The sequence below is a fragment of the Chroicocephalus ridibundus genome, chromosome 1 (genome assembly GCF_963924245.1).
Source record: "Chroicocephalus ridibundus chromosome 1, bChrRid1.1, whole genome shotgun sequence".
In the NCBI taxonomy this organism is placed as follows: domain Eukaryota; kingdom Metazoa; phylum Chordata; class Aves; order Charadriiformes; family Laridae; genus Chroicocephalus; species Chroicocephalus ridibundus.
This window is the reverse complement of record NC_086284.1, coordinates 76,276,305-76,303,099: the sequence shown is the minus strand read 5'-3', so window position 1 is coordinate 76,303,099 and position 26,795 is coordinate 76,276,305. Positions and strand designations below refer to the sequence as shown.

At 40.6% G+C, this 26,795-nt stretch overlaps 2 protein-coding genes across 5 annotated transcripts in view; one reads left to right on the top strand and one right to left on the bottom strand.

The window, feature by feature from the left end:
* Positions 1–26,795, top strand: part of CYFIP1 (cytoplasmic FMR1 interacting protein 1) — an 82,888-nt gene that overhangs the window by 47,788 nt on the left and 8,305 nt on the right. For all 3 annotated transcript variants that reach the window (XM_063340148.1, XM_063340156.1, XM_063340166.1), the window contains 3 exons: positions 2,268–2,355; positions 15,221–15,364; positions 16,983–17,073. In XM_063340148.1, coding sequence (XP_063196218.1) covers positions 2,268–2,355; positions 15,221–15,364; positions 16,983–17,073 — 323 coding nt within the window. The remainder of the gene's footprint in view (positions 1–2,267; positions 2,356–15,220; positions 15,365–16,982; positions 17,074–26,795) is intronic.
* On the bottom strand, positions 6,150–11,907 carry LOC134522186 (fibronectin type III domain-containing protein 9-like). Of its 2 annotated transcripts, none has more exons than XM_063349594.1 (2): positions 11,526–11,907; positions 6,150–8,914 (listed from the first exon to the last, which is right to left on the bottom strand). In XM_063349594.1, exon 2 carries the CDS (start codon positions 8,776–8,778, stop codon positions 8,107–8,109), a length of 672 nt encoding a protein of 223 aa, XP_063205664.1. In that variant the 5' UTR covers positions 8,779–8,914; positions 11,526–11,907; the 3' UTR covers positions 6,150–8,106. The 2 variants fall into 2 exon arrangements, with proteins under 2 accessions (XP_063205664.1, XP_063205743.1); XM_063349673.1 differs by having other exon boundaries at positions 6,150–8,880.

The following is a 26,795-nucleotide window of genomic DNA, read 5'->3' as shown; positions in this document are numbered from 1 at the left end:
AAAACATTAATGATGGAGAAACCCCCAAGAACGTAGAGGAGCACTGAGGAACACACAAGAGTTAGTTGTGTTTGTACAGAGCTAATGAAACTTAGGAGGCTGTGTCTTGGAAGTATTTCTCTGGTATTTGATTTCTGAGGCTGTGATTTCTTCTCAATCCAAATGCAGTCTGACTGGTTAGCTCCCAGACACTAATGACACTGTAGTTCAAATATCTTCGTAATACCTTTTTGAAAAGAGAGAGAATAATAGTTACAGCTTCCCAAGTCATGGGATGCACCCACATTTATATTCTGAAACACTCTTTTCGTTGTGAGGCTTTTAACTTAGTGATAACGAATCAGCTCTTGCCCAATACATCTGCACACTGAAACCCAGTCTTATCTCAAATGACACGGTATCTCTTTTGGTCTCTTTCATTTTAGAGATTTTTCTTAGGGCTTGAAAATTGGTGTCTGTTTAAAAAGGAATAGGATTTGGAGAGAAGGAAGAGGGAATAGAGTAATCTCTGGGACTGTCATATGTCGCAGATTACTCTGAATTGCACCAAATGTTTACATCATCTCTGGTAAACTCATTAATTAAGTATCTGTGCGAGAACAGGTTCAAGTAATCTCAAGACGAAATTTTCAGTTGCTATGTAAGTGAGAGAGAAGGGGGGAAACTTGTCAGCTGAGGAAATGTAAATGTAAGGAGACATTATATACATAGTATCAAAAATAATACACATAAATGGTCTTTTTTTTTTCCTCAAAAGCTCTAAATGCAAGCACTGTCTGGATTTCAGCAAGTACAAGTACTTTTGGACAGACAGGGCTAAAATACATATAAATAAGTAGATGAAACTGTGGGTATACCTATTTTTGAGCAGGTTAAAAAAATATAGAAAGCCTTGTCCTGGAGTTAGAGATTCTCACAAAAATGATTTAGATTACTCAGAAATAAAACACAGTGGAAATAATGGTGCAGTTTATATGTGTCTAGGTGAAATAATTCTGTATTAGTGTGTCTGCTTTTGTTTCCAGCTAGGAAATGGATGTATTAAAAATAGGATTTCTATGTTCTTTCCAGGAAAAATTATTAATAAATCATTTATTTTGTGTGTTGATTAAACTCAAACATGTTTTAAACAAAACCAAATCAAGATATAATTGTATCTTATGATATTATAATGTACTGCAAACTTCCTTCCCTGAAACCTTTTCTAGATGCATTTATTTTACTCAGCTATCGCTCAGAACAGCCTGATCTGATATAAAATTTGATGTACACTTCTTAAATAGCTGGTTTTCATCTTCTCCGTGTATATACAGCTTTGCACCATTTACCAAGAAATCCTTTTTATCAAGTTAAAAAATAAAGTAGCCATCCAACCTTGTAAACACACGCACCGATAATTTTGCTCGGCTTCATGAAGTTAAGCAGAATCAGAATTGTAGTAGGTGTTGATTGACTTCTTTCTGCGCTCAAACTGTAGTGCCACACAATGTGCTTTACGCAGTTAACAAGCAACATCAGGGGAGTAGGTCTGTGCTGCTTGTTCACGAGAGGACTCATGCCTGCAGAGTTTGGCCCAAGCACCGTTCTTCAGGCGCCGGTGCCCTCGTTTGTTAGTGGGCTGTTTGATCCTATCTTTTGCAGTATTCCATAGCTTTGTAGTTCTCTTGTCATCCTCCTAACAGTATACAAAAGGTAGAGCTAAACATGATTTGTATTGGTACGTGTTCACACTACAGTATGATCACTTTTGAAACGTTAGTTTTGCTACAGGGATTATACCCTTCCTCCTGATTTTTTTTTTTAAAGGTATTAACCTAAAGTATTTGTGAGTTTCTTTTGGGGGGAAAAAGCTTCAAAACATTAAATAGAAATGTCATGTTCTTCTCTGAAGGTGTAGTTCATTCTCAAGGACTTTATTTTGGAACACGGGGAACTTCCTTACTCTGTGAGAGGCTATTTCTAGTTTGTTAGTTGCTTCTCTTTTTTCTGGGCTGGGCTAGAGGAGAGGTGACAAATATTTTGGTACCCTGCACACCCCTGGAAGACCAGGGTCCCAGTAAGTGATGGAGAACTGCATAATGATTTGTGTCCTGGCTTTTGGGCAATGCAGGCTATGTGCTTCCCCAGTTTCAACTTGGGCTGAAAGGCTACTGGTCTGGCTTTGATTTTATATGTAGACAAAAGCAGTATTATACAGGGTAAGGTGTATTAGGTGCACACCTACTAACGTGAGTATAATTAATGTATTCTTTATTTTGTTTTTATAGATTTGTTCGCACCGTGCTACCATTTTCTCAGGAGTTTCAGAGAGATAAGCAGCCTAATGCACAGCCGCAGTATCTCTATGGATCAAAGGTTGGATCTAATTCCCTTTATATTTATGGTTTGCTAATGTTTAAAGGTATCTTTTTTAATTATAGAAATCACGGAATATGAAAGTTATTAAAATGGACTCAGATACATTTTGTGGTTATTTTAAATTCAACAGATGGGTTTTTTTCCTGACGTTGCTGTGAAGCTTACCATATTTTTCAGCCAAAGAGCAAGTGATTATTCTGATGGTTAGTCTTATCTGCCATAGCTAAAAATAAGTCCTTCTCTCAACCACCTTGCATTGCATAGTTGCTTATAGTGGCAGAGCAGACTCAAAGAAAAGATTAATTAGTCATCTGGTGAAGTGAGAACAAGAGCCCATCTTGAGTGCAGCTGCTCACTTGTTACAGGAATGAAGACTGTGATGGCAGGAGAAAAGGGAACAGCGAGGAAAAAACTGCTTCAGATGTTATCTGACTTAAAAGGAATATAGATTCTGACCATCCCAAACTATCAGATACCAAACCGCTCAAATTATTTATTTAAAAAAAAAAAAAAAGTAGCATTTCTTTGGCATCTTCAACCCAAGGACCTCAAAGTTCCTGTGATGAACTTGTCCTTCTGACCATCTTATCTCCTGTATTAGCATCATCTTTCTTCCTTTGTGGATTAGGAGCGCCTAGAAGGTATATGCAAGTTTTCAATAGAAGTGTACATGATATGCAGGCACATACTCTGTGCCTTATGGCAATGCCCAGTACTGAGGTTGGAAAGGAGCTTACATAGGTGACAAATTGAAAGAGTACTTGGCACAAGAGAATAGTTGTGGGCTTTCTTGGAGCTATACAAGTGAGGAAAGTTAGCCTGTATTCACAGGACCAATGCTATGCTCATGTGTGCAGTATTGTATGTTTGAGGGATAGATTTATTCTCCCTCATCACTGCAGATGTATTTTCTTACATTTCAGAATTATTACCCGAGTCTTAACAACAATTAAAGGCATAGCATGTTATATATATCTGCATTTTTAATATCCAGTCAGAAATATTAATCTACTTCCAAGAGCAGTAAAATTCATTTGAGAATATTTAACAAGATGTCACTCTTAATTTTCCATTGTTTTCTTGAATATCCGTTAGGCAAAATGGAAGTATGGAAAAGATCAATAAAAATATAAGGATGAAATGAGAGGATCATTGACTAAAAAAAAAAAAGGTTTAAAATTATGTACTTAGCTATCCTCATAATTTATACAAGTGCGCTGTAAATGTCACTTTCATGTCTAGCTACTTTCATTATCTAGCTCCTACTTAAACATGAGCATAATTAGTGCTTATCGTAGTGTTATTTTCTGCACATCATACCCTAGTTATACAGTGCGATCTCTGTGAAGTGATTTGCCCAGCAAGCTAGTTTTTGAGAGCTGAAAAGATAGCTCAGAAGTTACAAATTTCAGTGCTAATGTATCTGCTGCATTTGTAAAACTTCCATGCTTTTAAAATGTAAAGGGGATGGAAAAGGATTCACATGTCTTTAATGTGGAATGTAACAGCTGATTGTCTGGTACTGTGAATAGTGTTTTATATAATTGTTCTCCAACAGGGAACAGTAAATTATAGGAAAGTGGGATTTTCTTGCATTAGAGTTATTGTGTTCCTTACTATTTTAGGAATTCACCAGATGCAGTGTAAAGAGCAAAAACCCCACTGAATTTAGTAGAGATTGCTAACTTAATTTATCTAAGTGATGATACAGTGGGGATTAACTGAGGAACCCTTTTTTTATCAGTCAGGTTACATTATTAAAATGAATTTAGTAGTCTTTACTCTGAGTGCTATACATTTTCAGAAGTATGTTTATTTTTCTATATAAGCAGGAGCAATCAAGGGTGTTCTTAGATTCATTTCTGGAACAAGTTTAATGACTAGATATGCCTATATTAGCAGATATTCCTGACTCAATTTTTACAAGAGTATGTTTTTATTCTTGAATCTAATGTATTTTGGAATTGAGGATATCTGAATGGAATTTTAGGAGGACATTTCTACTGTATCTAACAGATAGTAATTCTTACATGATAGAGCCTACACATTCTAGTGTGTGATATAATTGCATGATATTATTCTCTGTATTATGTAGCCAGACTTGTCACAGAGCACATCCTTCTTTGGCTCCTTTAACAGTTACATTGTTGAATTGCCTCCTGGATGGATAATAGTGGGCTATGGAGTAGATACGTATTTTTTACGTTGGTTAGGTTGGGGTTGGGGTGTGTGTGTGTTTGGATTTGTTTTTTGTTTGGGGTTTTTTTTTGTTTTCTTATTTTTTGTTGTTTTTTGGTTTTTGGTATTTTTTTAGCAATCTGTGCTGTTTATTTAGGTCAAAACAAGAGCATTGTGGTGTCTCCTGCATATGTACACTCTTATATGCATGTATTGAACTATTGAACTGTAACAGCTAAACACTTTCTGTGCAGAAGCTTTGCCCAAGCAGTGTGCTTGCTTAAGAGTAATTAAAGGAATTTTTTGTTTTGATCTCAAAGCATTCACATATTCTTAGATATTTCTAAATGGATCAAAGCACTTGGTCTATATTAATGTGCATTGTTGCTTGGCATAGACAGTTGTGTCCAGATTCTCTGTTGCATCTGAAGTTTTCTAAGTGGTATCTTCATCCAATTAGCAAAACAGAAACCCACGGATACCAGTTACTTCTCCTGGCTGACATGGGAGCAGAGCTGTTAGGTGGGAAGGAGCTGACCTGCGAAAGCTCATTAGTCTTTTAAGTGAGCTGGAGTATTTTAAAAGCTCATTGAGTGTGGTTGTTGAAATCTCTTTACTCAGGTGAAGTGTGTGTAGGATTAATGAAATGAATGTTAGCAGATTGAAATTTGGCAACATGGGATGGGTGCATAAAATACTTAATGCACATACAAGAAAGAGTCTCTTCTGGGGATTTGAAACTAACTTTGCACTTTAATGAAGTACTTGGTTTTATAGAGGTTGTGTAGACCAGAATTTAAGAGCTTCCTTGCTGGCTTATACAACATTTTCCAAAGATTTTCATGTTTGTATGTCTTCTGCATTTTGTAGATGCTAACTCATTTGTTTTGTGAAAACAGACCCCTTTGGAAAATACTTCTCAATGTGAATATAATGGTTTTTACCTCCTGCTGGTGCACAAATTAACATCAGTTTGCATTATATTGCATCTTGTTATTGGTTTAGTAATCGCTTAGAATGCTTGCCTCTTACTAGAGCATGCTTAAAACTGGACAGTGAGCTACAAAGACATTGAATTGCCGGGGTAAACCTCAATGAATCTGTAATAAAACTTTCTGAGCAAGAGACAAAGAATCGCGCAGCACTGTGCTCACATGTGTGATGACATGAGTGCTTCACAACCAGTGACAACTAGCGACAACTTCAGGTGACATTCTTCATGCATTGCTCAATTGCAGTGGGTGCAAGATGGTCCGTTCCTCGTGAGGTGATACGTTTATCTAAGTAGTGCACAGTAAACTTCTTGGGTGGAATGGTTTTATTTTAGACGAGGTAGATCCCATTCCTGGGAGCACTTCCATGGTAGCTCCTTGCCTTCCCAATCTGATACATAGATGTGTCTTTTTGTATACATGTGTTTGTGTATAAATAACAAAATGCAGTAGGTGAATTGCCTCAAAACTGCTTTAAGACGGAACTGCTCCCTGTTCTCAGTATGGTATATACATGTGTGTATAATATATAAATGCCTGTAAATGTATGTATTGGACTGCCTTAAAACCCACGTAAAGAAACAGAGATGCAGAGAAGTAAACAGATTTTCAAGAGTCCAAGATGCTGGCAGAGATGAGAATATACGTCTCTTGGCTCCATCCCCTTAACATTAAAATAATCTTTTCTCTTTCTGATTAAATCCTAGTCAGAAAATTGTTATCGTTAATTTGATTACAAAATCATTTTAGAGCATTTCTTTGTGTCCCTGCTACCCGGCCACCCCTTTTTGGCAGTAATCCTGTAGTGTTGGCTTCATGCTCTGAAGCGAGTTTTTCAGTGTCTGTTTCATGAAACACCTTCATTTGAAGCAGCAGTAAACTGTTGTCATCTTCACAGTTTGTTTAAGACTGGTGTGTAAGACAAAAATGTGTGTCATCTAGAGGAAATGCTATCTATATAGGGACTGGAGGACACACTATTGCTAACTTAACACTATAAACACGCCTTTTGAAGTGTCTTCTAAAAGTAATACTCGCCCCCATTCAGCACGCGTTTCTGTGGGTCGTACCTATCCTAGTAGAAAAAAGTAAAGACGACGCATCAAACTTATGCCAGTTCCTGTCTTCCTAGCAATGTGAGAGTTGACGTCTTTCACAAGTTGTGGGAAATGTTGTCAAAATACAGTAGCTGAAAAGACCCACTGCCTGCTGGGAAATATTTGGCGGGTGCTCTCTTGCCAAAACTGTACACTCCCTCGGCTTCCCAGGTGCGGTGGGAAGGGATGGCAGCTGCCCAGCCAGCAGTTCTCCAGCCTTTACTGATAAAACCGAGCTGTGTCAGCCGGGGCTGACTTTACGCATACATTCCTATTGATAGCAGTTTAAAATGCCTGCTGTCACAGTGTATCTTAGTTTTTCAGACATACCATACTATACAGCAATACTAACATTTATTACATTTTTATGGAACAGAAATGCACTTAAGGGATTTAAAACAGGGTGACTTATACATGGAAGCCAGGTGAGACACATTGTATTGTGAGGGCGAACAAATTTCTGTTCCAAGGGCCTTTCTTGGCACTTTGCCATGAAGCTCAAGGCAGAGTGAGATGATCGGCAGGTTTGGTTGTTACAAAAATAAAATGTGTTTTGGCATGTTTTTAGTTCCTTGCCCCCTTCATTACACAAAACATACTCTGTGGTTGGATAGAAATTTGCAGCTGGTGAATGAGTTTTATCATTAAAACTGAAAGGGAAAGGGAGAACAAAGGGCCAGGAGTTACTTCTCTGAACTCCTGTTTCCTCTACAGGGAGTCACTTGCCCGTGGAGCAGAAGGTGGCTTGTGGTGGGTATGGAAGAGTGCAAAATACGATAACTCAGGATATTTCCTTAGTTTCATTATAAGTGTCTTTAGAGAGTTGCTATCTTGCATATGTTTTTAGACCAAGGGGAAATTTCAAAGATGGGCGAAAGGGTACCAGTAATATCCTGGTGAGTTTAGCTTACACGCTGAGACTCATTCAGATGGGAGCTTTGGAGAGTACCATGGTCGGTGAAGCGTGTAGTCTGAGTGTAGTAGCTTGTAGTGTGTAGTTCGAGAAGCAGTCGGGATTGTGGGGGTGAAACTCACACTGGCAAACCACTGCACTTGGAGTGTACGTTCCAGTTGCCTGTAGGTTAGCACTCTGGGGTGCCATCTGAAAACTTCTGCTCAGTTTCAATTTATGCTAGTAAAAAAAAAAAAGTCCCTTGGTCACTTTTGATGCGTTTTTATATTTGTTTGCTGTTTTAGGCTAAAGAAAAGTAACCAAAAATTCCCCTCAAAATGTAACCGGATTATTTGCTACATGCTTCATTTTTAAATAATAGAGTGGTCAAAGTTCTCACTTCTTGGGAATCTGAACCTTTGCCTCTGAGTACCTCTGGCTGCGTGCGGGCTGTTGGAGAGGGACGTGACACCGGAGGTACAGCTGGGAATGTTGCGGTGAGCAGTCAGAGCTCCCCATTGTGAGCGCTGACAGTGCATGCAACATGGTTGAAGCAGTTGGGATGTCATATGTAGTAAAAATCTCCTCTCTAATTTATGGCAGAGCACTGTCTTGTCGTTGACACGCGTTCACGGCTTTTGGAAGTCGGCATGACGGGCTCCTTGCATGCTGAGGGATTCTCTATGATTGTGGCCAGCTGGATGCCACCTGGATGCTTTTCCTCAGTGTCCTGCATCAGTTGGCTCTGCCGGCCGAGCTCCTCTGAGTCCTGCGCTGTGTTTTTGGTCCACGCCTTCCCGTGGTCTTGTTTGGAGGTTCCGTTTTGCCCTCGCAAACGCTCGCATCTCCGGCGGCACAGGATGTGCAGGCAGCCGTAGAGGAGGATTGCTGCGATGATGAGGAGCAGGACGCTGCTGGTGAGCCAGATGCCCAGCGCGAGCTCTTTCTTGGTGTTGCTTGCAGATGCCGGGTCTCGTTCTAGTGTGTTGAAAACTCTGCACTGGTCACTGGAGGGGTTGGCGGACTGACAGGTCACGCACACGATGTACGTTGTCAGCGGAGTCAGGTTTTCAACAACAAAGGAGGAGCGAGTGGTGGGCACCCTCTCTTCCTTCTGAAAGCTCTTTCTTGAGTAACTGGATAGCATGCTGTTCCAGTTAGGGTGGTACATGACGCTATAAAAGGTGTCGGCACAACTGGCCATTTTTGGCCAAATTACCATTGCCGTGCTTCCAGTGATGTTTTGGACGGTTATTCCCATTGGGATGTTGCTTAAGTAGTTGTTTTTCCTCTCTTGATGCTGATCTCGCTGTGGAAAGGGGAGGTGTTCGTTTCCCAGGGAGGTACCTGAGAAGCTGCAGCACTGGAGATGTTGTGTGGATTTTAATCGTAATGCTCTGTAATTTAGGAAAGGACTTTATTAGGAAACTACGCTCTTATTGTTGGTACTGCTGTGTCAAAGGGAGAGCTGGGGTAGTTCATGAAATTTGGAATATTTTAAACTGTGTACTTTTTTCCCAAGTGAAAGACTAGAGCTATGCTTACAGGAACTCAACTGGAGCTGCTGCCTGTCCAGGTGATCGGTTGTATGTTGTCTCCATGAGGCAGTGTATTTGCAGAATTTGCAATTGGGGAACCATTTCCATTCATGGGTTTTTTTTCAGGTGACTGTGTGCTTGCAGCAGGTAGCAAGGGGATGCTGGCCCTCAGCATCCCATTCAAAATTTGACTCTATGTCAACTTTGGTATACAAGCTGCCTGCACATTTGGGACAGTCCCTAGAATAAGGAATTTGTGGTTAGGTAACATTAAGGAAACAAAGCCTCTTCAAGAGTCTAAAGAGGAGAGGTCAATATGCTTTGTACTTCTGAAATATATACCCCTCCCGCAGGGAAAAACAAATGATCAGAAGTTTAAACAGAAGCGTTAATAAATGCCTCACTCCTTTGGAGCAATGCTGGAGTATTCTTTTCAATAGAACAAACATTTCTAATAGGAAAAAAACGTTAATGTTTAACATAACTTTATGTTATGAGTCAAACTGTCATGAAAAAATATCATTGAAATCTAAACAGAATTGAACTGCTGTCTGCTTTGGCATTAAACTAAAGACTGACAGATTGACCATCCAACTAATTAACTCTTTACCTGTCACACAAAATACTTGCCTACTGAGTGTGTTGATAAGTGGGGTTTGGATTTGTTTGGTTTTTGTTTTGTAAAGGAAAGAAATGCAGCATTTGCTTTTCTCTCTAGTCTGAGTATCTTGCATTTTATTTTACTTGTTTGGTGTTTTCTGTAGTCTCAAAGCTTGCTTTTGAGACCAGTGAATTTTCTTATGTTAAATGGCAAGTGAACAGTAGCAGGAGTGGATCTTGAGGGATAAATTCCTCTGACCATCCACAAGTCTTGATTTTTTGCCTGTGACAGTCAATTGAAAAACAAAACAGCACGTGGAAACACCACTAGATATTCTTTTGTCTCTAATACAATTTTGCATTAGTTTCTTATTGCAGATATGCTCTGTTTTTTGCTGGTGAGCTGGCACACCTGTAGCCACTGCTAGAGCAGAGGCTGTGATGATTGTACATTGGTGGCCTCAGTATCACAATATATATAGTCTTGATGCGAGTCAGCCTCTTGGAGATGCTTTCTCAAGCCAGGCTTAATTGGTGAAGTACAGTTTTCACTATCGCATACCCTTCAGATAGATAGAGGTTTTTTTCAAAAATAACTGACACTCTTTTCTGTGCTGATTGTATGTGATTCCATAGTCTGTCTGCCGTGAACTAATAGTCCTCCTCATAATAAAATTAACATTAGAAAACCTACCAATATTTTGAGATTCTAAGTTTATGTTACCACATCTATTTTCTGTGATTTTCTAAACGCTTCAGTTAAAGCATATCTTCCTTTCAGGACGAAAAGTTGGCTTCTGTCTTGGTAAACTTTTAATTAAAATTGTTATTTTATGACAAAACAAACCTTAATAACAGACAGTGTATGTTTTTGTTCATTTGGCAGGGGTTTTTGCTTTTACTGTTATGAGGGTAACTTTTTCAAAAGAACCTACCTCAGCAATTTAATCTGATTCTCTTTTAGTTTAGTAGTCAGTTTCTAGTGGCACTCGTGAAAGCTTTTTCCACTGTGAAAGTTTCTTACTTTTTAAATGAACATAAATGCCCGTGACAGTAACACTGTGTTTCATTGTTTATGACTTCATTATAAAAACGAATTAAATTTTTTTATGATCAAGTTTCAGATGTTAAGTCTTCTGGCTAAATAACAATTGACTATTGAAAACTCTCTTGATGAAGAAAGCTTAAAAGATTTGCACATAACATATTCTTAAATTATTGTGTAATACTTTTATTGTATTTTATACTAGATAGGAAGCTGGCAAAATATATATTATTTTTAGTGCAATTTTGGTAGTTACATTACACTAATAGTAAGAATTCTGTGACTTTATGTATCAAAATTGTTGGTGGAGGCTTTTGGATTATACTTACTGGGAAGTGGGAAGAAAAAGATCTATGTTCATTTTCATTACAATGTAAAACCTTAGATATGACTGATCTGCCGTTCTAATTGTGTGTTAAGTGCAGCCTTTTTGATACAGCAGCAGTATAAAGGAAGTGAGTTTGCTATCAAATAAACTTATTAGACAGACACATTTTGGCATTTACCCAACTTCTACAGATACTAAATTGGGCACATCAGTAAAATCAGAGCTTTTGCTTCCTCAGTTGTCTTCTCTTTAGCTGGTAGATCCCAATTGCTTTAAAATTATAATTTATTTTTTATGGAGCACTTCCTAACACAGTCTAGAAACAATAGTTTCATCCTTGTAGCACTTTATAAGTAGAATGTTTAGATTTTAATTAAATAACAATAGTACCTTTCTATTGTTACAAAATGTCAGTTATTAGAAAACACATAATTACTGACATGTAAATATTTGGAAAACCCATTCGATGTTTTACAGATTATAAAGTCAGTACTTACCGTCACTTCCTGACGGAAATTTCAGAACAGAATTTTCATATGGTGATGCTGCTGCGAAAATGACATAAACACTAAATTTTCTGCGTCCTTTTTAACATGAGTTATTTGCTACCTGTTCTGTCCTTGTCAGTTTGCTTTTTCCTTCCCTCAGATTCCCTGGGCTGAATTCTTATTGCTTGGTGCTTTCAGTTTTTTTCTCTGACGCTGATGGTGGCATGGTTTCTTTGTCTCTTCCACTTAAATTCGTGCAAGAGCACATCTCGTCTCAAGGTGCTGTTGCCTTGCTCTTCAAAGAACATACAGGAGAAAAAATAACGTCTTCTCTCCCCCTCTCTTGCTTGCCTCCCATTGGACACTGTACTCCCTGAACATCCCTGTTATATGCTCTTGTGCCTCCACCAGTGATGCTGTGAGTGATTAATGTTAGCACTTTGATGACATCAGCAACTAGCAACTCTCTCTCTCTTTTTTTTTTTTTGTTTAAGTAGGGGAGGGAGCAAACATAACGTAAAAAAAAAAAAAGAGCTCCCTCTCTCTTTCCTTTTTTTCCTCCCCCCCCCAACTTTGTTAGTGGCTTCTTCCTGAAGGATTTTTATGCTTTTGTGCATCATGGGGGGAAGCAGTGGTGTGTGATGGTGTTTTCTAAATCCCTTGTCACCGTTTGTAAAGCTCTGCTAATCCAGCATTTACAGGTGGACCATTTTAGGTACTTCCCCACGAGGATAACATTAAAGAAGGATGTATTTTTAGATTGGCTGGCTTTTTATTGTTATGTACTGGTGAGGTTTTTAATACTGAAATCATGTTTTTAGGGCTTGCTTTTCCATGACAAATTTCTGCTTTGTGAAGAGGAGTTCCCTCCCCTTAACCTCACGGCAGTAAAATGTTTTAACCTACTGAAGTAAGATTCTCCTTGTGCTATTGCTGAAATAGATAGTTTGGATGCATTTATTGTTGAGACTTACTTGATCGAAAACACTAAAAGTGAAAGGTGAAATCTCACCTTTTATGGACAACTGTATGTATGCTTCATGTATTGGGACATTTGTCTGCACGTGTTTTCGTAAGGTTTTACCGGTTCTTTCCCCTGTTGATGCCCCAGACCCCATTTCTGTAAGGGTAGAGCTACTCACACGTTGTCTTAGAGGGGTGCAGCTTCAAGCTCCCTAGCCAGTGGAGTGTGTTTGGAGTTTAGCCTTTTAGCCAGTTCTGACCTAATATCAGGATTGCGTTGCATATTAGGAGTCTAATCATTAGCCAAGTGTCTATGTTAGTTTGTGTTCACAGAAAAGATACCTGAGAACTTGAAAACATCACTCCTCCACAAAATCAACACAAGCCCACGGTCCTTAAAACAGAGCTTCCCAGACTGACGGATGGCTGAGGCCGGGGGATGCTCCAGAGCAGGGTGACCTGCAGCAGGTTGCTCAGGGTCATGTCTGGTCAGGTCTCAAAAGTCTCCAAGGACAGAGATTCCACAGCCTCTCTGTTCGACCACCCTCACAGTAGTGAAATTTTTTCTGATGTTTAAATGGGATTTCCTGTTTGTGCCCATTGCCCCTGGTCCTGTCACTGGGTGCTGCTAAGCGGAGTTGGGTCCCTCATCTTTACTCCCTCTATCAGTTATTTACGCACATGGGTGTGATCCCCCTGAGCCTTCTCTTCTCGAGGCTGAACAGTCCCAGCTCTCTCAGCCTTTCCTTGTAGGAAAGATGCTCCAGTCCCTTAATCATCTTTGAGGCCCACTGCTGGACTCTCTCCCATACGTCTCTCCATGTCTCTCCTGTACTGGAGAGCCCATCACTGGACCCCAGTACTCCAGGTGTGTCTCACCAGTGCTGAGTAGAGGGGACAGATCACCACCCTCAACCTGCTGGCCATGCTCTGCCTGATGCAGTCCTGATGGCTGTTGGCCGTCTTTGCCACGAGGACAGGCTAGTGGCTCGTGGACAGCTTCTTGTTCACCAGGACCTTCAAGATAAGAAAAACGTCCCCTCCTGAAAAACCCACCTTCTGCAGGTCAGGCTGTCCTGCTGTATAGTTTCTTCACGCAGTTCGGGCATGTAAGAAATATAACTAAACCTTCAAGTAAATTTCAGTACTGGCAATTTCTTGAATTTTCACATTGCAGAAATAAATTGCCAGTTATAACTATGTGTGGTTGTTGAAGCGTAATAAAATTATGTAATTTTCTATGTGTATGTGATTTAATAACATATGCAAAGTTTCTCACTTAGGTAAGAAGTTGCCTGATACAGAAAATTGGGTTTGGATCTCTATTTCTCTCTTGTTATGACCTAGATGGTCTCTTCTGAGCCTGTGCTTTCGTGTGCTTCTTTCATAGTGCAACAATTTTTGACTCATGAGGGTTTGTGAACTACATCTAAGGCATCCACAAAAGGTGACCAGGAAGTGTTAACCTGTTGCCAAATTTGCATTTGCTATATATCATCAGTCTAGAATCCAGCTTTTAAGTTTCTAAGACCACAGTTCAAATCGTGTTGGAAAGTGGATGTGTATCTTCTATCCTGATCTCTTCTAAAGATGATTTATAAATCCTTTCCTTTTATGAGACTAAAATCCTCCAAGAGCTTGATAGAGTTCCTGAACCATTCTGTGATTCTGTGTGTGACTTGAATTCCTAGTAGTTTCTTTGTGCAATGCCATGTATCACAGTATTTGGTATTGACTTCCATGGATAATCGGGGCAGGGCCTGCACTGGAGGGAAGGTCAATGTTCTTCCTGGATACTGGTGAAGGGAAATTTTCTGTTACAGCTGATTTGTGTGGAGTTGAAAGCCTAACAGTAGTTCATGCGTATGCATTTCAACAGTATGTCTTTCATGTGTGAATTAGAATGAAAACTACAGAAAAGAAAAGGAAAGAGACCAGAACCTTCTGCAAGGAAGGTTGACAAGATTCCCCTTTAAAATTAAATTTCAGGATATTAGGAGAACATGCAGAAATGGAGGATGTTAAGTTAGTTAATTCTTCTTTGATCTGTGGCTTCAGCAAACAGTTCCTAAATCCCTACACAGCATCTGTCTTGCAGTTGTGTTCAGAAGAAATAGTCATTAATATGGCAAAGCACCTGATCCTATTTATGCAACTCTGCAATAATTTTCATGAGGTTACATCCCAGACTTATATTAGCTGTACACAAGATCAAAGCAAAGGGGTTTGGAAAAGAGAGATCATTATTAATTAGTTGCAGAGAGCAGTAACTGCAGAAGACTGGCTTTTTGTAGTTGAGTCCTCAGAGTCTTAAAACACCTATTATGAACTGAAAATTGAAGTAACTTCTTTCAAGATGTTTTGTACATAAAATGGACGATATAGGAATAGAAGCTGTGATTTAAATTCAGGGATCTGAACATTGGCATTCACTGTTCTTGTCCTTTTTTACCTGAGTAAATAGTACTGAGTAAAGTACGAAGGAGGAAATATTCATGGCTTTAGAAATGGTAAGTGGAAGATGCCTGGTGAAAAAAAAGCGTTTACAAGTTTTTCTTGCTAATACAGAGTTTTTGGTTCTGCCTTAGAAAGGGAAAGCTTTGTATTTTAACTTGCTGGAGAGAGAGAGATAGATACAAATTTATTCTTTTAATATGCTTTAAAATGCTGTTTAAATGAGATTATTATAAAGGTACAGTCAGCTGAAATTCTCATTAATCCTATCTGTTATCTTGTTTTAGGCGTTGAATCTGGCGTATTCCAGCATCTACAGCAACTACAGGAATTTTGTTGGTCCCCCTCACTTTAAAGTCATCTGTAGACTTCTTGGGTATCAGGGTATTGCTGTCGTGATGGAGGAGCTGCTGAAAGTTGTCAAGAGCCTGGTATGCCAATTGTCTTTCATTTTCTGCTATTCTTCTGATAGAAGATGTCTCAAGAAGAACAAAGTGAAAATAAGATTTCAGATAAAACTAATTAAAATGTTACTTCAATTGAATTTCAATATAAGCTGTGTTTGAGAGTACCCGATGTCCCATGAAAGCAATAGAAGATGTGCCTTGGTAGCCTGAGCAGTGTTTTGAAAACCTTGGATTCTGCATGAATTTAATTTGTGTAGACCTATGCTGTTAGGTCCTGGGCAAACTCTGGAAAGTATGAACATTTCAGATTAGTTGATTTCCACTTAAAGATTGCACCGTAAATTCACTTTCTCAGTATTTTTTGAGAACAGCTGGAGTGTGCTTTCTGCCTTGCCTAACTTCAGGGCTTTCATTAATAACATCAGTGACAGATGATGCCTTAATAACAAGGAAGGCTTAATCTCGTGCTTAATCTAGCAACGGATAGCATCAAGCCTATTGAGAAGAGTGCTCAGACCAGATGTTGAAGAAGTTATCCATACAGGCCGGGTATCTCATATTGGAAAGGACCTTTTCTGTAACTAGGAGGAGGCTGAGGAGCTGCCTGTTGGTATATTGTATATGTTTATGGGCATAATGCATTGCAGTTAAGTTTAAGCCAAAGAAATGGTCTTTTCCTCCTGGTCCCTGTTGCCTGTAAGGAGCATGCTGACAAAGTAATCCAACTGTACCAGGGGATAGCTGTAGTATTCATAATCTCACTTCAGGCACTCGACACATTTAGCAGTTTGTTTACAGTAATTTTCACAGTGTTCTAAGTACGTTTTTGATGTTCTAAAAAGGCTGGAGTCCTCTTGAAGGTATGCTGTGGTCTAGTCTTCAGGGAAAGAGGAAAACACAGATATTTTTCATGCTTTGGAGTCAAGTGTTGGTTTGTTTGTTTTTTGGGGGGATTTTTAAAATATTATGTATTTAAGTGGTAAATTGTCTTGATTCATTAAAGATTGCATTGAACACTTGGGCATTTATTAAGGGGATTATTAAGGTTAAAATGCCTTTATTAAGGTGTTTTTTAAGGGCCTGTGGGGAGGTATCCTGCTGATGCCTGATGCAGATGCTCCAGATGTAGGGAGACAGGTATGAGTTAGGTCTCTAGTGGGAGGAAGGCAGACTGTAGGCTGGTGTGGACTGTCTTAACTGGTGTGGACTGTAGGCTGTGAATGTGTCTTAACTGGTATGTCTGGAGTAGCCAGTTTGAGCTGTTACAGACATACCTAATGCTAAGGATTTTTTTGTTGTTGCTTTTGAAAGCATTCAAATGCAACTTTTTTTACCAAAAGTCTATAAGTTGGTTAGACAAAAGAGACAGTCTGCAAGAGAGGAGCGTGATTTCCTCTTTTTTACCTTCCTGGCCGTAGCTGTTGTGCCACTCTTCCTGTAGCAAAAGGTGGCTGATGCCATATGAAGGAAAGTGCAACTGTACTCATTTGAAAAAAATGCCTTTTTGAAGATGATGGCTGACAGAATTTAATACAAGATTTTTAGAGCTTGTTCAATTCATGTGTAGTTTGAATGCAATTTGTTGTGAAGCTTCTTAGTTCAAATAAGACTGACATGTTTACACACGTCTGTTTTCTCTTAGTTACAAGGGACGATTCTTCAGTACGTCAAGACCCTAATGGAAGTGATGCCTAAGATCTGTAGGTTACCAAGACATGAGTATGGTTCTCCAGGTTAGTTCATGTTTGGTGTTACCATAGTAGCCCTAATAAGATGATACTAATCACTGTCTTCTGGATTATGGGTACCTTTCTCTTGCCCTCCTTCTCTTCTCTCTCCCAGTAATCAGCACTTAGTCTTTTTTGGTTTTTTTTCCATAACAAGAATCATTGAATGCTGGGCTTTCTGAAAGTACTTAATAAAGTTTTAAGACTTCTATGCTTAGGGCAAATCAAAGGATGACAGTCTGTATATGACATATGTATGACAGCCTTATGACAGAACTAATCTTGAGCTGGGATGTTCACAATAGTTTCTATTTTTAGTCTTTCTCATAAACATGTTGAGCTTTTCCCTCTGCAAGTTAGCCTCTCACACTTGTTCTGTTTAAATGTCTAATTTAGATAACCCCGATTCTCTGGAAAGCCTCTATTCCCTCTTCCTTTGCCCTTATCAAATATAAGATAAAAGGATTGCTACTGCTGAGAGGCGAACTGGTCCTGCCAGAATAGTTTGAGGCTTGTGTGGGGTGCATCGTAGCCACTTAACAGGAGGTGTGACAGTTGCAGAAGAAGAAATGACTTTGAAAGCTGCTTGCCACTATGGAGAAATAATTGGCTAATTAGTGTTTATCACATTGTTCACTGAAATTCTGAAACTGCTTTCCTCCCCCCCCTTCAAAATATTCCTCCTCCGCAATTTCTAATTAACACAAACTAATCCTTCCATGTGCCACCCACCTCCTGAGTATATCTTTATTTTTCCAGAGTCGCTTAGGTTTATTAAATGCCACTCCAACTGGAATGAGGTTGGTTTTTTTCTGCTTCCCACAGCTTGCTTGACGCTCATTACCAATGTTAAACGAAATCGAGGACTTACTAAGTGTTTCCTTCCTGTTTTTCTCTCCAGAGCGTAGAAATGGATGAATCATGATAGTTAGCAGTATAAAAATAATCTATCTGAGGTTTTTAGCCACTCATTAAGGTCTGACCGCACAAGCAGTAGGTATTCTCAAATATAGATCATGCATCACCAGGGTCTGCGATGCTGCAGGTGACATTAGGAAGCTCATAGTCTCTTGCCAGAAACACTCACCCGTAAGGAGTAAGTATTTGGCAGGGGATGCCCAGGGACTTAGGCAGAAACTTTCTCTTGAGGTTAAAAGGCAATCTGTCCTATAGGAAAGGCAAAACTTTACTTGTGCAACGGTAGCCTTCACAGGATTGATTAAAACACTTTAAAATTCTTCATCACTTTCCTGTTCTGTAGAGATCACAAACTGCTTTGACCTCATATTTACTCTTTCAAAAGAAATCCCGTATGTTTAGATGCCTACTGTACCAAGAGATCAGGGTAACTCTTGGTGTTACGATGGAAGATCATCGCAACTAGATTTGGACTGGATCTCAAAATCCAGCCTGATTCTGTGCTCCTTCACTGCCCCTGTTCCTAACAGGTTTTGTCTTGACAGGTGTATTTTTCCTGTTCTGAACTATTTCTAGCAGTGGACACTTAATAACTTCCCAGAGAGTCTCTTCAAAGAAATGGCAGAGACAACCTTTATAACCCTTGTCCCTTTCAAAGACACTAGACAGAAAATGTGTGTGGAAGCTCAGGGCACCTCCACCCCCCTCTCACATCACTAAAGAATCACGTTGCGCTCTCTGATGCCTTTCCGTCATGGAGCTGTCTGCCCTTGGAGGAGCTCTGACTGAAGAAGGAAAATGTTCTCTGATGGGGACGTGCTGTAGATTGTACCCCTCATCTGGCATCTTGAGAGGAACTGCCAGATTGTAGAAGGGCAGGCAGTTTGATTTGATTGATTGGTGTTTGATTTGAATCCCTGTCCTCTCCTTTCTGTGCTAAATTCTCCTCTGTAGCAGTCTTTGTCACACCTTGTTTACTTGCTTCCCCACAGAAAAAGCAAGCTAATACTCGCCAACTGTTGTCTGTTCCCTCCTCTGCCTCTGAAGGCTTTCTGCAGAAGTTAGTAGTTGTAGTAGTAAGCTTGAGTGTTACGGAGCATGTCTGTATGCTGCTCCTATTCTTTCATAACAAATCATTTAATCATTTATTTATAATTGGGACTACCTACGCATAGAGACCAAAACTGTGATTCTGATCTACAAATTAAAAATGTAGACGCTCATCTGTCTTGATATAACATGCATTTATCAATTCAGAATTAATTTCCTGAGTCCATTCTCTGTGTGCAAAGTGATTTAAGTGTGCTCAGTAAGTAAGCCTCTAGCTATTTCATGCACTTCAGACTTTTCATTTGGAGAGCTTTCTTTGCACTCTGTGGATTGCAATTACTTGAGCCCTACCTAATCAGCCCTCTAGACTTGTGGATTTCTAAGCGGTGATTTATTCCTGCTAAGAGGAACAGGGTACAGACAGTGTCATCAGAGTTGTTAGGGAGTCCTGTTCGCCAATGGGTTTGTTTCCATAGGAACAGTCTAAAGTAGTGGGGAACTTGCTCATCTTGTAGTCATAAAAATATTTGTCTAAAAATACATTAAGCATAAGGATTTTTAAAGGGACCTTTTAAAGTCACTAAAGCTCTTAAAGGAATATTGGCCTATAAGAGTTTAAAGTTGAAATTTCATCTTGGAGGTAACATTTTTTTCTGCCATTTTTCTACTATTTGAATACAGCATTCCTGCCTTTGAAAAATGAGTATTTCACGTCCTGTCACTCTGAAATGTCATTGGACACGATGAGGAAAGTAATTTGTCAGCTCTGCTGTGAGATGAGGCTTAGATTTTTGTCACTGGTATATCACCCCTCCCCGAAAGAACTTTTTTTTTAAAAAGGCGATGAGCTTAGCAAGATATAAAATCGGTGAGAATGTAACCTAATTGTGTATTTTTTTTCCTAAGTATAACATTTCCCTGTTTCTTCTTAAAAAAAAAAAAAATAAAAAAATCAAGGAAACAAATCACCCAAAGCTGGTGCAGGGGAAAGCATTCATTACACCAGGTGGTGATCTCGTGAAATCCCATGTGTTCCTATGGCAGTTTGGGGGAGCCTCCCAGTGTCCCCTGCTGCTGGCTGCTGTGTTCTTGTCTCTCCCTGGGATGACTGTGCTGCTGGCAATACCTTCTGAGCTGCTTCAGCACAGCAACTTGACAAAAAACAGTCTTTCACCTCTCCTTTTTCTGGAGTATTTCGGGTCAGGATCTAATAGGAACTGGAGGTAGCCTGGGCTGGGGAGCGTGGTGGAGGCCAGGAGTGGCTAGAGGCTGCTGGGGAAGCATCGCTTGGGGCATAGCAGAAGGGCTAGTAATGCTTCCCGTTATCCCAGGTTTTTGATCAAACTTGGATGAGTAGGATAATAAGTTAATTTCTTGGTGGGAGTGCGGTGGCTTGAGTCTTTGTAGGGAAGAATATGAAGGGTATTTATTCATAGGTTTTTCTGGAACCTGTCCATTGGAGAAAGATTTGGGAGGGAATCACAGACTATTTGAAAGAATTTGGGAGCAACCCAAATCACCTATATGACTGTGAAAGGACAGTAAAGACTGATTAGATATGCAGAACAGTAGAATATTTATTTCTAGCAATATAAATAAAGTGCACTGGCTCTTTGATCATAATTCCCAGATACACGTATATGCTTAACCCTTACGAATATTTCTGTTAAAAGAAATGACGTGATGCTGATATGCAGAGTTAATGACATCTCTTGTGAGCCAAAAACATATTTGTAGCTAGCATTTGAAGGTCTGTGTGAAAGTGAACATAAACTAAAGGTCATTATAGCACCCAGTTTCTTGGGAATAGTTTTGCTGTTGCAGATCAGCAGATTTTACTTGACAATAGTCAAGTGAGTACTCTGCAGAAAATAACCCATAGCACAAATAGACCAAGAATTATATTCAAGACTTAGTCTGTTGTTAGTCAGCAATTCAGTTCTAGAATTAATACCCAATTTTTGTCCTAATATTTTACGTGCCAGAATTGTTACAAGCTCCGGAACATGTTTGATTTGAGTCTGTAGGTGTGAACTGAGATTGTTTTATAGAAAACGAAAGGTAACCAAAGTGAAGAAATCCAACCAGCTTTGCGTTGCATGTGTTGATTTGTTCTGACTTCCTAAATTAATTAGTGTACAGACCGCACAGCTGAAACTTGGCATCTGCTGTTTAAGTCTGTTGAGATAGAATTTTGGAAGCAGAGATGGAACCTAATCCTTTACTAAGTAATCTTCTATACTTTACTGGATCTATTTTATATCAATAGCCTTTACTTCTGTTGAGATCTGTGTAAATCAGAAACGAGGATTATAAGATCAATTATTATGACACCTAATGTCATCCCATCTGCAGTAATAGAGGGGTTTAATTAAATTTGGTTTCTTGGAGAGAAGGACCAAAAAGCCTTGACTCATTTGCCTTGCAAAATGCTATGTATATATAACTAATTCGGTAATTTACAAATTGCACCAACAAATAAAATCAGGGGAAAGAGGAAGGTTGCATGCAGTTAAGTGAAATTAACTTTCCTAAGACACTTGTTCTTTTTCCAGGGCTTCAGTATGCACATGTAGTCTTTCATAAAAATACAGTTCTGTGTACTGTACAGTATAAGGAGGTGTAATTGGGAATGCCTTTGCTCAAACGTTGATGAAAACATGGTGAGGTATTTCTGCCACAGGACTCCACTGAGGAACAGATCATGCTTTCAGTGTCAGTTCTGTTCCGTCAAAAATAGCCTATGTAGCTCTGACAACTTTGTCTGTTTTGCCAGTAAATCAGGCCCTTCATCTAAGAGGACGCAGTGCACCGTTGATAGCAGCATTTGGAACAACTGCATGCGAAATACCGGGTGTCAGATTTTCAAAATAATGACACAATTTGTTCATGAATGTATATGTGTGGGTGTGTGTGTTTATATGTCTGTATATGGAGACTGGGGCTTTCGGTGAAGAAAGAAGGATCATTATTAAGGACTTTGATAGGAACTCCGTCACCTGGAGTGACTATAAAAGACAACATGTAGTATTTATGGTATGAACATCAAGCCTCTTTGACTTCTATCCTGCCGCTTTTGGGTGCGCTTACTGACTTGCTTTGGTTTCAGTCGCACCTTCTGTATGGGTTTAGGTAATAGCGTTCCTTGTTGCCAGTCACAGTCCTCTCTGCTGCTCCTGGTTTCTCTTCTGTGCCATCCTGCTCCTTTATATTTGCTGTAGGCGACTTGAGTTATTCTCAGAATTTCACTGCAGAGCTGCCCATATAACACTGGTAAAACTTTCTCCTTGTTTTTCTGGACATCAGTCTCTTTTCTGAAACTCTCCACAAAATCCACGGTCTGGGTGGGGGACTGAGTGAGTGTGACATGCCCCCACCCTTCCACCTCCATCATGACCAATAGTTGTTTCCATGTTGTGACAGCAGAATCGTCGTCCTTGCTGCTCTGCTCAGCTTTTATACAGGGAGAAAATTAGGAGAGCCAAAGCGCAGCTAGAGCTCAACCTAGCTACAGCTGTTAAGGATAACAAAAAATGTTTCTATAAATTCATTAACAACAAAAGGAGGATTAGGGAAAATCTCCCTCCCTTATTGGATGCAGAGGGAAACATAGTCACAAAGGATGAGGAAAAGGCTGAGGTGCTTAATGCCTACTTTGCTTCAGTCTTCAGCAGTGGAACTAGCTGTTCCCTGGGCACCCAGCCTCATGAGCTAGGAGAGACAGGGAGGGGAAGCTGAATGAGGTCATCACAATTAAAGAGGAAGTGATCAGTGACCTGCTACACTGCTTGGCTGCGCACAAAGCTATGGGACCGGATGGGTTACATCCAAGAGTGCTGAAAGAGTTGGCAGACGTGCTCGCCAAGCCACTTTCCATTATCTACCTGAAGTTATGGCTAACTGGGGAGGTCCCAATGGACTGGAGGGTAACAAATGTAGCACCCATCTACAAAAAAGGCAGAAAGGAGGATCCAGGAAACTATAGGCCTGTCAGTCTGACCTTGGTACCAGGGAAGGTCATGGAGCAGATGATCTTGAGTGCCATTACAAGTCATATAATGGACAAGCAGGGGATCAGGCCTAGTCAGCATGGGTTTATGAAAGGCAGGTCCTGCCTGACGAACCTGATCTCCTTCTATGACAAGATGACCTGATTATTGGATGAGGGAAAGGCTGTGGACATTGTCTACCTAGACTTTCGAAAAGCATTTGACACTGTCCCCCATAGAATTCTCACGGAAAAACTGGCAGCTCATGGCCTGGATGAGCATACGACCTGCTGGATCAAGCACTGGCTGGATGGGTGGTCCCAAAGAGTGGTGGTCAATGGAGTTAAATCCAGCTGGTGGCCGGTCACAAGTGGTGTCCCTCAGGGCTCGGTGTTGGGACCATTTCTGTTTAAGGTCTTTATTGATGACCTTGATAAGAACATAGAGTGTATCACCAGCAAGTTTGCAGATGACACGAAGCTAAGCGGGGGTGTTGATCTGCATGAGGATAGGGAGGCTCTACAGAGAGACTTGGATAGATTGGACCGATGGGCCAATGCTAATGGAATGTGCTTCAACAAGGGCAAGTGCCGGGTCCTGCACTTGGGCCACAACAACCCCATGCATCGCTACAGGCTTGGGGCGGTGTGGCTGGAGAGCTGCCTGGCAGAAAAGGACCTGGGGGTTCTGATTGACAAGCAGCTGAACATGAGCCAGCAGTGTGCCCAGGTGGCCAAGAGGGCCAATGGCATCCTGGCTTGTATTAGAAATAGTGTGACCAGCAGAAGGAGGGAGGTGATTGTCCCCCTGTACTCAGCACTGGTGAGGCCACACCTTGAGTATTGTGTCCAGTTCTGGGCACCTCAATATGAGAGAGATATCGAGGTGCTGGAGCGAGTGCAGAGGAGGGCAACGAAGCTGGTGAAGGGCCTGGAGAATAAATCTCATGAGGAGCGATTGAAGGAGCTGGGACCGTTTAGTTTGAGGAAGAGGAGGCTGAGGGGAGACTTCATCGCTCTCTACAATTACTTGACATTGTAGAGAGGTTGGTGCTGGTCTCTTCTCACAGGTAATTAGTGATAGAACAGGAGGGAATGGGTTCAAGCTGCAGCAGGGTAGATTTAGGCTAGATATTAGGAAAAAATTTTTCACAGAAAGAGCGGTCAGACACTGGAATAGGCTGCCCAGGGAGGTGGTGGAGTCACCATCCCTAGATGTGTTAAGACTCGTTTAGATGTGGTGTAAGGGAGAACTTTGTAGAGTGGAGTTGATGGTTGGACTCGATCCCAAGGGCCTTTTCCAACCTAAATGATTCTATGATTCTATTTCTCACCAAATTGCTCCTGACTCGCCACACAAGATAAAGGGAAAACATCCCCGTGTCTGTTCTTGTAGCCAGTATCTTACTTGCTCAGATAGTGCTTTCTCGCCATGGTAACTATGGGAAGTCTACTGTTACCCACTGGGTTTCAGGGTGTCTTCCAGCCCTTTTGGCAGTTCACCATCAATCTCTGTACATGCCATGGATGCTAAGACCAACAGCACTGGTAGATATTCTAGTTTGATTTCCTCTATGGCACAGACCTAAGTCCAGGATAACGCCATGGACTTTTGCTTCTAGAAAGGCATCCAGTCTTGGTATGAGAAAAATATTTGTCTTGGCTTCTAGCAGCTGATCCTCAGAAGATCTTTCTTGCTAGGTGTAGAAGCCCTTCCATCGACAGAGAAAAACAAAGGAAATACTAGAGCGCGTAATGAAAACATGCTGTGGACTTGTGGTAAAGCTTGCTTCACTTCCCTCACTCTGCATCTAGCATCAAAAATTCTATGTGAAAAATTTTCTGCCATACCAACGTACCTTCAGTCTCATCTTTAAAACAGGAATCCCAGTATTCAGCGCTGCAGCATCTCATTGCCACGGTGGGCAGGCGTGTTTAAACAGCAAACACAAGTGCTCGCTGCTGCTCGACCACCTGGGAACTGCAGCTGGCCTTTATACCACAGCACTGAATGGACACGGACAGTCTTTTGCACAGCTTTTTCATTGTGTTGTCCCCGTGTTATGGGAAGGGGGGAGTTGGTGATGCTCTGGCATGACTTCTTTGCTTTTTAGTTAGATTTAAATGCTTTTTCCTTCGAATAAATCAAGCTCAGCAAGCACTCATTACATCTGACCTATCTCCATTAGTTTTTCAGTTCTGCCTTTCTATTGAGTCACTGAACTACTCAAGTTAGGTCTGAAATTTATCTCCACTGAATGTGTGTGGGAACACTACTCATTTACTGCAAATTTTCTATTGACAAACAGTTCTTTGAGATGTAACAGAGCCAGCCCTGCGTCCCCTCACCATGCACTTTATTGATGGTTCGTGTTACTAATTTTAATGACGTGAGGGTTTCTGTAGAATTGTGTGGGTTAGCTGTACCGCCCTTCCTTCGCTGGTATGTTTTCAAGTTATTCGGCTGAATTTGAGGGATTTCCTTGGCATAGATATGCTCCAGGCTCTATTCTATGTTTCCATACTCCGCTCTCGGCCATTGCCTTGCTGGGTAAATAACGAAGTCTAATCTGCATGGGAAGTGTTGGTCAGCTGTGCCCAAGGAACACATGAGAAGGTGGTGGGGGCGCATCTGTGCTCCCTTTCCTTGTCTCCTCTTAATTGCTTTAGATGTGATTGAGTGGAGATTTAACTGTCTGACTTAATTCATTGTAATGGAAATTAACTGCTATACCTAGCATGCAATTTGAAAGCTTTTCAGGATGTATTTTCTTCTGTCATCAGTCGAGGGTTTTGGTGGCTTTTTAAAAGAGCCAGGCTTGTGCAGACGGATGGAAAAAAATGCTGATAAAAATTACCTTGTAAAAAAGCCAGAGAGCTGTCTGACCTGCTGCATTTCTCTATCCTTCCTCGCTTGTCCTTCACGTTGCTTTAACCTCTGCAGTGCTGACCAGCTCGGGTCCCTGCAGAAACTGCTGAGCCTGGGGTTTCCTGGGCTTGTCTCTAACCAAGGGACTGCGCAACCTTTTTGGGGCTAGGGGAGGAAGGAGCTGGAAACCCACCAGCACGTTACACATCACTGTTGTTTGGGAGAGGTTTGGTGGAAAAGACATATGTTTATGTAAATTACGTGGTTTGAAAAATCATCATTTTAGCGGTTTTTTTTAACAGTTTTTGGCAAAACTTTAACGGAAACAGTCTTCTGACTGTGCTTGTCAGCAGGATCCGATGTACCCTTGCCAGCAGAGCATGACTTGTGATTTCTGTATTTAATTGTTATGTGAGGTTGCAGATCACCTCTGGCTGTCTGTGGCACTGTCAGAGTCATGGTCTGACACCACCCCTGTTACCTGTATCTTTAGCACTCTGCTCCTTGCTGGCTCTGTCATCCTGGAAAATAACAGCTGCAAATCAAATGCGTTGGGTGGTGCAGCAGGTTGGGGGACAGCAGCTGGAACAGGACTAATAGCAGATGAGAGCCCAAGTCTGTCTTCCTGCTCCTGGAAATTATTTTCTTACCTCTCAACACTGGCTCCCTTTCCCAGGAGGGAAAAGCTAGGCACTCCATTGTGCATGATTTATCCAGTTAAGAAGGTCAGCACACCACTGGCTTAATGCTTCATAACCTCTGATTTTTTTAATGTATGCTCCTTTCAGGTTCTCTAGACTGCATGTCTGGAGATAAAAAGTCTTGTGTGCTGATACGTGGAGAGAGAATTCCAAACCTGCACCCTTCATTAGTTGTGCTCTGATACAGTGCACGTTCAGTGCA